The 12,493-nt window shown below is 37.1% G+C and overlaps 1 protein-coding gene across 1 annotated transcript; it reads right to left on the reverse strand.

Moving 5' to 3' along the window:
• Nucleotides 1-748: 748 nt before the first annotated feature.
• Nucleotides 749-1,688, reverse strand: LOC107816010 (vacuolar iron transporter homolog 1-like). Its single transcript, XM_016641672.2, has one exon. It carries the CDS (start codon nucleotides 1,635-1,637, stop codon nucleotides 981-983), a length of 657 nt encoding a protein of 218 aa, XP_016497158.1. The 5' UTR covers nucleotides 1,638-1,688; the 3' UTR covers nucleotides 749-980.
• Between the last annotated feature and the right edge of the window lie 10,805 nt (nucleotides 1,689-12,493).

Genomic DNA, 12,493 nt, shown 5'->3' on the forward strand with positions numbered 1-12,493 from the left:
TTGCCAACAAGAAAATTATTCAAGTGTTTCCTGTGTCGTATTAAGTGAGTATTTTTTAACAAGTAATCATCACGGTTACGCATAGTAATAACTAGTGTGGTTTTCTCTGTTACTTTTTCTTGAAAATGAAAAGTCACATTTACTGTTAGTATCAAATGCGAAAGTGGATTTGAAAAAATTAATTTTATTGTATCCTCTATAAAGAAATTATTTCGTTGATTACTTGAACTGTTGAACATATTGAAAACACCATTTTTTAAGTAATAACCGCCCGTTATTGTTCCTTTGGTCACATCCGATAAACAATGTAATCTATGTGATTAATTTTTTGGTTCCTTTTACTATTAGTGTGGAAACCCCCCCCCCCCCCCCCCTCCCCCCGCCGCAACAAAGTTTTATTTTAAAAAAGAAAGAGAAATTAAAAAGTCACTGAAATAATCCTAGTTGGTATTAAAAAGAAGGCATTGGACACTTGAAGGTACGCTTAATAGCGATTAATGAAGTGTGGTAGAAATCATTAGAGATAAAATTTCAATAGAGACAAAAATTGTCACTAGGTGATTTTTTTTCCCTTCTACCTAATTAAATGCCTTGTTAAATAAAATTATCCAAAAGTAGCAAATTATCTAAATAGTCAAGATATACGTAAATGGGCTTGAGAACCACGCCTTTATCAAATAAAAAAATAAAAGAAAGGTATTGGGAATATAAATATGAATGCAGATTATTTGGAACACTCAACACTATGTATATGTAAAAAGCATATATAACAAGCGGATTCTTTCATTACATGCTGCATCAAATTGACATGTATATATGGAGTCGAGGATCCATAGAAAAACTAAAACTCCCCCACTCAAAATTACATGTTATACTATATTAAAAAGGGGGAAAAGGGGACTAACAAATCTAGGTACTGGGACATGACCTTAATATATTTCAATGGAAAAATAATGTAAAGGCAAAGTCTATAGTTAATTTTAACCATAGAGTCCAGTAACACCAACTAATTTAGTTAGTCCAAAAGTGATTCCCATAGACAACCATCCTCCAATCAACACTCTCAATGAAGACTTCAACAATGGTGCATTCCCTAAGTATGCACCTAAACCTCCAAAGACCAAAAGTGCAAAGCTCACAGCAGTCACCACAATCCCTAACCTAATATGATAATTTTTCACAAAAGCAGCAGCCAACAAAGGCACAATTGCACCTATTGCAAATGCAAAAGCAGATGCTGCTGCAGCTTGCAATGGACTTGGCAAATTCTTCTTTTTTTCCTCTAACTCATGTGTACTTGAATTATTTTGTCTTTTCATTTGTGACATTTCTATGTCATATTGAGAGTAAACGGAGACAAATTCTCCTATGGCCATGCTACAAGCTCCGGCCACGAGACCGGCGATTCCGGTGAGGATCATGGCCTTTGCATCTTGTTTCACAGCCCCTATTCCCATCATTAGAGATGAAGTTGAAAGTAAGCCATCGTTTGCACCTAAAACTGCAGCCCTAAGCCACTGTGCTCTTTTCGAGTAGTCTACAGCTATCTCAACCTCATCAAGATTTTGTTCTACTTGCATGGATTGTTTCTCTATCTCATTTTTGGCTAATTCTTGGCTATTTGTTATGGATCCCATGGAAGAAAATAAAATGAGAAAATTAAACTTATAACTTTGTGTTTTGTAAAGGATAAGGAGAAGTGTGGAGGGCACACGCCAGGGTGGTGATATTTATAGGACATAATGTGAAGAGGCTTTAACTAGTGGAGCACTCTTTATGTAAAGGAATCTGATGCATTCACATTAATTTCTAGTGGTTTTTATGATTCCTTTTCGTAATTTTGATGTTTAAGTTTAATTTTGTGAGATGAAAATTCGAATAAATCATATTAGTTGTTGATGAGCTGGGCGTAAAGATTATCAGAATAAGTGTAATCATATTGTATGTAAGGAATGTGATTAAGAACGTAGCGAAGTTTAATTTGAGAACTCTTCGTTTTTAGAACTTTATTGTTCCTTTTTCTAGTCTTTACATCTGTTCCGTACTTTTTTAATAATCAAATGAAAGTACTCTATTATCGAGGAGTGTGATATATGATGGCAAACCTGTTTTTTTTTTTTTTTTCTTTTAACTTAATCAAAACTCTTGAAAATTCGAGTCCGCAAAACCTCTTTATAGAGATCGTTTATCTCGCTTACAGCTTGTTTGGATGGTTGTTACGTTTCATAATGTATCGTATCGTACTGTATTATATTGTATTGTTTGATAAATATAATATTTGGATAGATTATGTCGTTTGTCATCGTTTCATGATGTCACGCACCAGCAATATAAAAGATAAATTTGCAATATTATAAAGAAAAATTATGATACAAGGTAAAATTATTATATAAAAAAGTAGGGTAAATGATAAAATAAAATAATTTAATAATAATAAAATGTGAGATTGAGAGAAAAAGACAAGGTAACGACGCGACCACACCAAGTCGGTCGTTACATAAAGTGGCACATTTTGTCGTTATGTAACGATGGATTTAACGATACGATACAATAAATTTAAGTAACAATCAAAACAAATATTGTATTTAAAGTAACAATACGATACGATACAATGGGTAACAACCATCCAAACAAGATGCTAGTCTGTTTATTTGGCCGAACTAGATTAGTCAAATTATGATAAGAATGGACCTTGGACCTAACTCAATCCCAAAAGCTTGCTTGTGAGGTGAGGATTGTTCAAGACCATATAAGGAGATCAAGATACCCATAACTCATCGATGTAGGACACAATTCGAGCCCGCAAACACAGAACCTCTTGATAGAGATCGTTTATCTCGCTTAGTGGGTTTATTTGGCCGAACTAGATTAGTTAGTAGATTTTGAATACTTAGATTATTAAGCAAAAGACGAAGAAGAGCTATTTATATATTTTGTACAACTAATTATTAGACCACATAATACCTATTTTCTTGATGAGTTTTCTTTTATATTAAAAAGAAAGAAAAATTATCCCTTGTAGTTGCTTTAAAAAAAAAAAAAAGGCCCCGCTAATGTTTTAAAGTCACTTTAGTTTGGACTCAGCATAAATTTCCTCTTTATTTTCCTCACAAAGTATATAATCGAAATACCGCGTTTTGATAGAAATTCTTATGTCTTTCGGTTGTTATTATTATTATTATTATTATTAATGCATATATTTACATAAACCTATGTCTTTTAAAATTTTCCTTTTGAATGTACTTATCATAGACCAAATGCTGCGAAAAGAAGTGGATAATAATATTCTTTGATAATCTGGAGTAATGTGATCAGCAATAGCCGAAAAAGAAATTCTTTGATTCTCACATTTTCCATTTCCCACAATCCAGAGATTGAATGAAATAAAGATTAATAAAGAAATAGAACGAGGGGACATTACTTGAAAATGGAAACTAGAATTGGATCTCTATGGAATGTTTCAGTCTTTATTTCAGAATTAGACACAACCATGACCAAAGCAATAAGCACATATATGATATATCCCACCACCAAAATCTGTATCTTATGCTTTGAAGACGAACTCTGTAGGATTTTCCAAAGGAAAGTCAGATAGCTAGTATATATATAAAAGTTATATTGTATTTTATCTTTGTTTCTTTGAACGGAGGGTCTATGAAAACAACCTTTTTATCTTCAAGAAAGCGGTAAGGTCTCCGTATGCACTACCTTTCCCAGATCCACTTATCAAAAGAAAGTCGGATAGCAAGTGTATAAAAGTTATATTCATTTTTATCTTTTCCAATGCTATTGTCTTATTAACTTGTGTATTTTGTACAAGTAATTTATAAACATTTTCATGGAACTCAAATCATAACCACTGAATGATAAACCATAATTTCCATACTATTGTTTGATTATTGTAATTTGTTCTTTTACCTAACGGAGGAATGATATTATTTCCATACTTTGTTCTTGTAATCCGATCCGGTTTTCGGTTTGTCAAGCAATAAACATGCACACTTGTTTAATTCAAATTTTCGTTCATTTTTTATATTTATGGAAGTATTCTTCTATCCCAACTTAAAATCGTATCAAATCTAAGCCAATTTAGAACATACATCTATAGTTCAAGAACAGCATCAAAAGCTGAGTCTCTCTTTTTCTTTTTTTCTCTTTTTTCTTCTAAGAAAAATTCCCCAATAGCCATTGTTAAAAGTGATCGAAAAGAAGGTACTTCTGGAGAGGATTGGATGATTAGACAAGGTGACATGAAAGCAACGCCCATTAATTTGTAGTTAATTCACTTGTTTATGCATCAAATAATCAGGTGAATTTTAAAATGGTGGTACCTTAATTTGGAATTAATTTGAGATCTTCCTCTAATATTTTTGATGTTTTATGAGGTTTGGTTACTTGCTTTGATGGAGATAATTTCTGAATCCAATTTTAAGGTAAGTTCTTATTTTCAACTTTTTCATCTTCATAATTCTTTTTAAAAACTTTACAACCTCTTTTTTATAAAAATTTCTATACTCAATGTGATATTTCTGTCACGACCCGGAATTCCCACCTTCGGGAGTCGTGATGGCGCCTACTCGTAGAAGCTAGGCAAACCACGAACCTAGTTTTTAACTTTTTCTGTTTTAATCCTTTTTACAACTTATATTAACAAGTGATAAACATCTAAATGACAGTGGAATATGAGATTTAAGCGGAAGTCTTAAATAAATATAAAACCAAAATGTTTCGAAAGTAAACACATGTCTCTACCCAGAAACTGGTGTCACAATATCCACGGATTATTAAGAGTACTACATATAACAGTTTGAAGGAAAAATAACACTGTTTATCTCGGATACATGAGATAACAGAACATAATAAAAGATAGAGGAAACGTCGGGCCTGCGGACGCCTGCAAGGTTATCTCAGTATCTCGGTGGACTGAAGGCTGGCTCCCCTACTGCTGCTGATCAAGTGCCGCTCCGGTATCTACACAGAGTGCAGAGTGTAGTATTAGCACAACCGACCCCATGTGCTAGTAAGTGTCTGGCCTAACCCCGGCGAGGTAGTGACGAGGCTAGGACCAGACTCAAGATAAACCTGTGCAGTTATATAATATCCTGCAAAAAAAATAAACAGGAATAAACAATGTAAATGGGAGGGGGTACATGCTTCGGGGTAACATATCAAGTCCAACAGAAACTTAATAAAATATGAAAGGACAACTCAATATCTACAATAATACAATAACAATACTGTTGCGGCGCGCAACCCGATCACTTATCATTTAACATTGTTGCGGTGTGCAACCCGATCCACATATATATAGCTGTTGCGGCGTGCAACCCGATCCAATATAATATTTGTTGCGGCATGCAACCCGATCCAATATAATATCTGTTACGGTGTGCAACCCGATCCAATATAATACCTGTTGCGGTGTGCAACCCGATCCAATATAATATCTGTTGCGGCGCGCAACCCGTTCCAACTATACAGTCAATAATAATCATAATTAACCGTCCCGGCAAGGGATCAACAATAGACTACACTATCCCGGCAAGGGAACTCAGCAGTACAAGTATATACGTCCCGGAAAGGGAGAATCAGCTATAACCAATCTTAACTCAACTCCTGCTCATCTCAATTACCACCATTTCTCAATCATAAGTAGATTCCACGATAAACAAACTAAGTCTTTGCTCAATATCAAGGATTTACTCACCATTTCAACCATAGTAACATTCAAGAATACAACAAGTATCAATTTAAGACTCACGGTCATGCTTGACACCAACGTATAGATACTTGTCACCGTGCCTATACATCGTACTCAACAAGAAGCAAATAGCAAATAGGACTCAACTCTTAATCCTTCAAACTAAGGTTAGACCGGACACTTACCTCGATGCAACGAACACAATTCAAGCCTCAACTACCGCTTTACCTCTTGTTTCCACCACCAACTCGCTTGTATCTAGCCACAATTTACTTAATGATATCAACAAATGCTAAATGAATCAATTCTAATGCATGAAAATAGGTTTTAAAAGATTTTTCCAAAAAGTCAAAAATCGACTCCGGGTCCGCTTGGTCCAAACCCAAAATTTAGACCAAAACACGATTACCCATTTACCCCCGAGCCCGGATATATAATTGGTTTTGGAATCCGGCCTCAATTTGAGGTCTCAATCCCCAAATTTCAATATTCTTAGGTTTTACCCAAAATTCCCAATTCCACCATGAAAGCCCTAGATTCTAGGATGAAATCTTGTTAAAAAAAATTAAGGAGTGAAAGAAATAAGTTAAAAATCACTTACTAGTGTTTTGGGAGAAGAAAGAGCGTTTGGAAAATCGCCTCTTATGTTTTAGGGTTTTGAAAAGTGAAAAATAACTGAAAAGTCTATTTAAATATACTCCTCTCAGACCCTCTCCGCGAACCGCATAAAAAAGACTGCGACCCCGGAGCTCCACCGTGGACCGCAAGAAATCGAGCGCGGCCGCGAAGGCTTGGCCTTGCTCACCGCAGACCGCACAAATCCCACCGCGGTCGCGAAGTCCCCATCGCGGCCGCGAAGCTTCCACCGCAGACCGCGAGACCTGGCTTCAGAGACCTGCAACTTCTCTGAATCTGCAACTTTTTCCTAAGTGTAAAAATATCCGAAACTCACCCGATCCCTTGGGTTTCCAAACCAAATGTTATACTAACTCAAAAACATCATATGGACCTACTCGTGCGATCACATCATCAAAATAACATGTAAAATCATGAATTAAACCTCAAAACTCAACATTTTCATCAAGAATTCTCAAAGTTCATAACTCTTCAACCAGAAGTCCAACTCACGTCAAATAAACTCCGTTTTTCACCAAATTTCACAGTTATCTTTCAAATACTATAACAAGTTTGTACCGGGCTCCGGAACCAAAATAGGATCCCGATAACAATGGTTTCAAACATTAATTTTTTTTTCTTTATTCCTTAGATAATTCAGTAAAACAATTTCTTTCAAAAATTGATTTCTAAGGCTTGGGACCTCGGAATTCATTTTCGGGCATACACCCAAGTCCCATATTTTACTGCGGACCTCCCGGGATCGTCGGAACATGGATCCGGGTCCGTTTGCTAAGAATGTTGACCAAAGTCAACCATAATCAAAGTTTTAACTCTAAAATTTCTATTTCTCATATTTTCACATAGAAGGCTTTTCGAATATAGGTCTGGATCACGCACGTAAATCAAGATGAGCTAAAAAGGGAGATTTTTAGGCCTCGAAACACCGAATACACTTACAACACAAGTGATGACTTTTTGGGTCATCACAATTTCACATTGACCAACATTGGATTTGAGTGTGGAGCTAGCCGAAGAGTATATTTTGATTCCCGCTAGTCAGAATATACTGCTAAACAGTGCAGAACAGAATATGAAAATCAACATATGTCTAAATAGTTTATTTGAGTTTCACCTAAATTTTATTCTAAAATGGAGCTTTAGTTGTGGTCAGTACATGTTTTTGTATGTAGCATTCGGGGCAGGAACACATGTCGGATACCCGACATAATTTTTCCACCATTCAACTTTTTATCTATCTATATATTCTTCTTCTATATTCAAATGCTTTTATTCCTTTAAGAAAAAGAAAACTTAAATAGAAAATGTACAGTCTAGTACCACAATTTTTTAAGTTGTGATATTTGTTTCTTTTTCCCTTCTATATTCAAGTGTACGATATACGTATGCTCTTTCAGGGGTAGAATGGTAAATTATAGTATTTTTAAGGGCATTTTCGGGATTTTAAATGAGTCTTAAAAAATAATAATTAATGAGTGCTTCGTCCACTAGGTACTAATAATATTAAATTAATACATTTTTAATACGTAGTGGGAGCAAGACATAATGGTGGGGAATTAATACATTGTTTAATATAGTGGAGGACAAAGCATGCGGTAGTGAGGAATAATAGAATTAATTAAAGAAAAGATATAGGTTAGTGGGAACTAATATATTTGTTTAATATAGTGGGAGACAAAACATTAAGTAGTGGGAAGTTAAAGGGGGATGGGTAGAAGATAGTTGGATTTAGTTTAAAGGCTTGAAGTTTGTAAATAAATAGGGAGGTTTTTGAATATGAGGGAGAAATTTTCGGAATATTGGGAGGAGAATTCCGAAAATATTGAAAGGGGATAGGAGATTGGCTGAATATTGAGGAAATTTTTTGAAGGAGATTCGAAAGAGAGAGTAGTATACACCCGATATACAATCTGCATACACTGGATATACAGAGGGGTCAGAATTTAAGGGTTAAACATTAACTGGTCTTTCAATCTAAAAATGATTCACTTTGTTTCTGCCCGTTGATTGTTGTTGGTATTTCTGAATTTTTATTTGGTTTGTTCCTTGAGTTTGGTTGGTTATTTGCTACTACTTCACTGGTTATTGCTGGATTTTTTGCTTGATTTTAAAATCTGTCACTGGTTTCTCGTTGCTGGTTGTTACTGGTTGCTGGGTATTGCTGTTGTTATATGCTACTGCATTTCTACTGATCTTCCTCTTCTTTTGCTTCTAATATTAGGTACACAATTGATACACTAGTTCTTGTAGAATGGAAACTGAAGCATAAATATGAAATGAAGAGTTGAAGTTCTGAATTTATCTTAATTATATTCTGAATTTTAGTTGTATATGTACGTTATTTAACTTCCTCTAATTAGAATCATGTAGTTGTTTGATATATATAATGGAACATCTGACAGTAGCTTAGTGGACGAATTGTCTATGTATGCTAGTTAAAAAGACTAATGGTGTAGTAGCTCTATTCAGTTAGTTCGCTATGGTTTGATGATTATCATATCTCAAAAAGCATGTTAGCTGATTTAGACTATTCTTAAACATTCAACAGTTAGTTCATTAAACAAATAGCCCGCTTTGGAACTTGTAGGAATATTGTTTAGCTAGATACTATTGGTTAATTTCAGCATATAAATGGTTTAGGATTAAAATTAAATTGCCAAGTTTTTTTTAATTTGACAAACTGTGAGCATGCCTAGTATAATGTAACTAAGTAGTAACATGTGAATGAGATGGCCCAGGTCCAGTTTTGTACCATACACATTGGGCCTGGATCCACGTTGGCCAACGGGCTGTCCACATTGTGTTTATATTCTGATTTAACAAATTGTGTTCGGAACCCTACTATAACAACTCGTAAGCATGTAAATAAATTAGGACTTTTTCTCTTTCATTTTTAGAGACAAACTTAACAGAAAAAATGTAGGCACTTTAGGATTATCCTTTTAAAATAAATGAGATGAGTCTCGCCCAATAAAACGCATAAGTTGCGGGGCCCTCAATAATTAGTTAATAATTGTATAGACTTCGGGATCGGTCGTTTAGCAAATTTCATGGCCTTACCAAAAATAATGATACGCTAGTAGCTTTAGGCGTGCCTCTAACAATTTACTTTCTTAAACTCGGGTGCACATTTATGTGACCCAAATCCAAATCTCAACAGAGTCGAAATATGTTGATAACCACGGGTACATTGATGTGACGTGGTTCGAGATACGTTTTCACAATGTTGCAATTCTCGATAAAAATAATAATAATGATAAATCTCCCAAGTGGCGACTCTGAAATAAATAAATAAATCTCGTTTCGATTGTCATTTAATTTGGAAAAAACTCCCTTCCGCGCCCCTTCGCAGGCGGCGCGGGCGAAAAAGGAGGTGTGACAGCTACTGCTGGATAACATTGGTTTGATTCACTTACTTCTTTCATTTCTACTTCGTATTTCTTGATTATTAATTAGTATTGAATTAAATCACATATCTTTAAAACCACAAATCAAATTTAATTGTTACTCGTATTTTCGAGGTAAACAGTTCGGCGCCCACCGTGGGGCTAAAGATAATAGTGATTATTTCTTTACTGATTCTCATTACACACGTAATTTTTACACTTTTTCTTGTCAAAATTATTTGATTCTCCGGCTGAAACATGTCTAGCTCACAAAACGCACATGTTCATGAAAACGAAAGTCTTGGAGAAAATATCAACGCAGGGGTCGATGTACCACTGATAAAACCCAGGGGAAGTGCCACATATGGAACCAATTGATATTAGTTCATGCATTGCTCTTAACGCGGATTTAGGCACTGTCACACCTCTTTTTCCGCACCCGAGGGGGTGCAGGGGGGGAGTTTTTCCAATTAAAGGACAATCGAAACGGGATTGGTTTGTTTATTTCAGAGTCGCCACTTGGGAGATTTAGGGTGTCCCAAGTCACCAATTTTAATCCCGAATCGAGGGAAAGAATGACTCCATATTACAGTCTGCGTACCAGAAATCCGGATAAGGAATTCTGTTAACCCGGGAGAAGGTGTTAGGCATTCCCGAGTTCCGTGGTTCTAGCACGGTCGCTCAACTGTCATATTCGGCTTATTTATCTGATTTTAAATACAATTATGAACCAATGTGCCAATTTTAACTTTTAACCGCTTTATTATTATTGTTTTTACAAGAATGTGAACATCGCTTAAAACACGTCTTTGGACTGCGTCACATGAAATGCACCCACAATCCGGAACGCATTTTATTTGATGTTTTGAGATTTGGATTTGGGTCGCATGAAATGCACACCCAAGCTTAAGAAAGTAAATTATTAAACACGCGCCTAAAGAGACTATCGCGTTATTATTTTGCGGAGGCCGTGAAATTCGCTAAACGACTCTCCTGAATTCTAAGTAATTTTAAACAAGTATTTACTGAGGGCCCCGCAATTTGTGTTTTTTATTTGGCGAGGCTCGTCTCATTTTTTATATTTTTATTTTTTATTTTTTAGGATGCCGTTTTTATGTCTTTAACCATACTAAACCTTACAGCTTCTTTACCACTAAAATCTCATAACTTGTTGGAAGTTTAATAAAAAGAGTTTTAGCGAATGAGTGTTTCGGGAGTAGTAACAACATATACTAACAATAATTTTTCTTTTTTTTTCGAATGAACTAAGCGAAGGAAAGGGTGAACAAATTAACATCAAACTTATGTCATAGAACGACTAATACAACTAAATCAAATGACATCAAGTAAACAAGAATAACATAATACAAAGATGAACAAAAATGCATACGGTGAAACATAAGCAGAAAATTTTCATGCCAATCTCTGTATTGCATCTTCGAACATTTAAAGTAACATTTCCTTATCTAATACTTGAGGTTTACTGACCTGTGAACCTCGGCAACCTCAGGATGATAAACACGACCCCGACGGAGCTCAAGCCGGACCTCACTGGACGAGGAACAACGATGAAACCTCGGACAAAACACCTCGACGAGCAAAAGCAAACTCACCGGAAAAACAGAAAGCTCAGACCAAAGTCGACCTCGACGGAAAACAGAAAACTCGGCAAGGCAGAATCGAGGCAACCAACAGCTGCTCGGAAACGATGAAACAATGCCGACAGTAGTAAGGTCGACGCCAGGGGGGGCTGCTGACGGGCTTGCTTTGGGTGTTTGTTGACGGGGGTTGACTGGTTGGGGTTGTGACGGAGAGGGGTCAGCTGGGGAGGGTTTGGAGGTGGAACAAGGGTGGTCGTTTGGTGGTGGCGACGAGCAGAGGTTGACGCGTCGATGGAGATGGTCGTTTGGTCGTTGGTTGGACGTGGACGCGGATGGTTTCAGGCGTTGATGAAGGTGACGGAGGGAATGGTGGTTTGTTGGTTGTTTGAACAGTTGACGATGGTGGAGTTGGGGGGGTTGCGGACGGTTTGGGTGAGGGTTTTTGGACGTGAGGGAGTGGTTTTGGGTGGTAGAAGGGCAGTGGTCGACGGTGGAGGGACGACACAGGCGAGACGGAGAAGGGTCAGCTGGTGGACTGTTTGGTCGTTTGGTTTTGGACAGTCGATGGTCGTGAGGCAGCTGCGACGATGTCTGGTGGTTGACGACGAGGGGTCAGCTGGGGAAGGTGACAGAGGTGGTGTTGTTTATGGTGGTTTTGGGTGGTGGAAGGGCTGGTTGGTTTGGACGTGAGGGGGAATAAGAAGGTTGATGGTGACGGGGGTGCGAGGATGGTGAACGACGGAGGGAGCTGGAGTTCCGGCGTCGGGGGGTTGCGACTGTAGAAGAATGAAGCGACAATGGCGGACTGCTGGTTGCAACGGAGTTTGGATAGGTTGTTCGGGTGGTGGTCTGTTTGGTCGAGAGTGGTTTTTGGGCGTGGGGTTTGCTAGGTTTTTTGTAAGAAAGAAGGAGAGTCAACAGTGCCTCTTCTCCAAATTTTAAAATCTGTCCCCCTCCCTTTTGTGTTTGCCTGGGTATTTGATACCTCTTTGCCAAGAAAAATGAGCCCCACGCGTGGTGGGGTTCGAGGTTTGTGTCCCCCACGCGTGGTGGGGTTCCCCATGTGTCATGGACTCGGTTTATTATGGGTTAGGTCCGAAAATTAGGCCTAAAACCGGGTAGTTTGAACCCGAATATTATTCTTTTGTCCGGACCCGAGAAATAGGAAC

Source organism: Nicotiana tabacum, chromosome 7, assembly GCF_000715075.1.
Source record: "Nicotiana tabacum cultivar K326 chromosome 7, ASM71507v2, whole genome shotgun sequence".
In the NCBI taxonomy this organism is placed as follows: Eukaryota; Viridiplantae; Streptophyta; class Magnoliopsida; order Solanales; family Solanaceae; genus Nicotiana; species Nicotiana tabacum.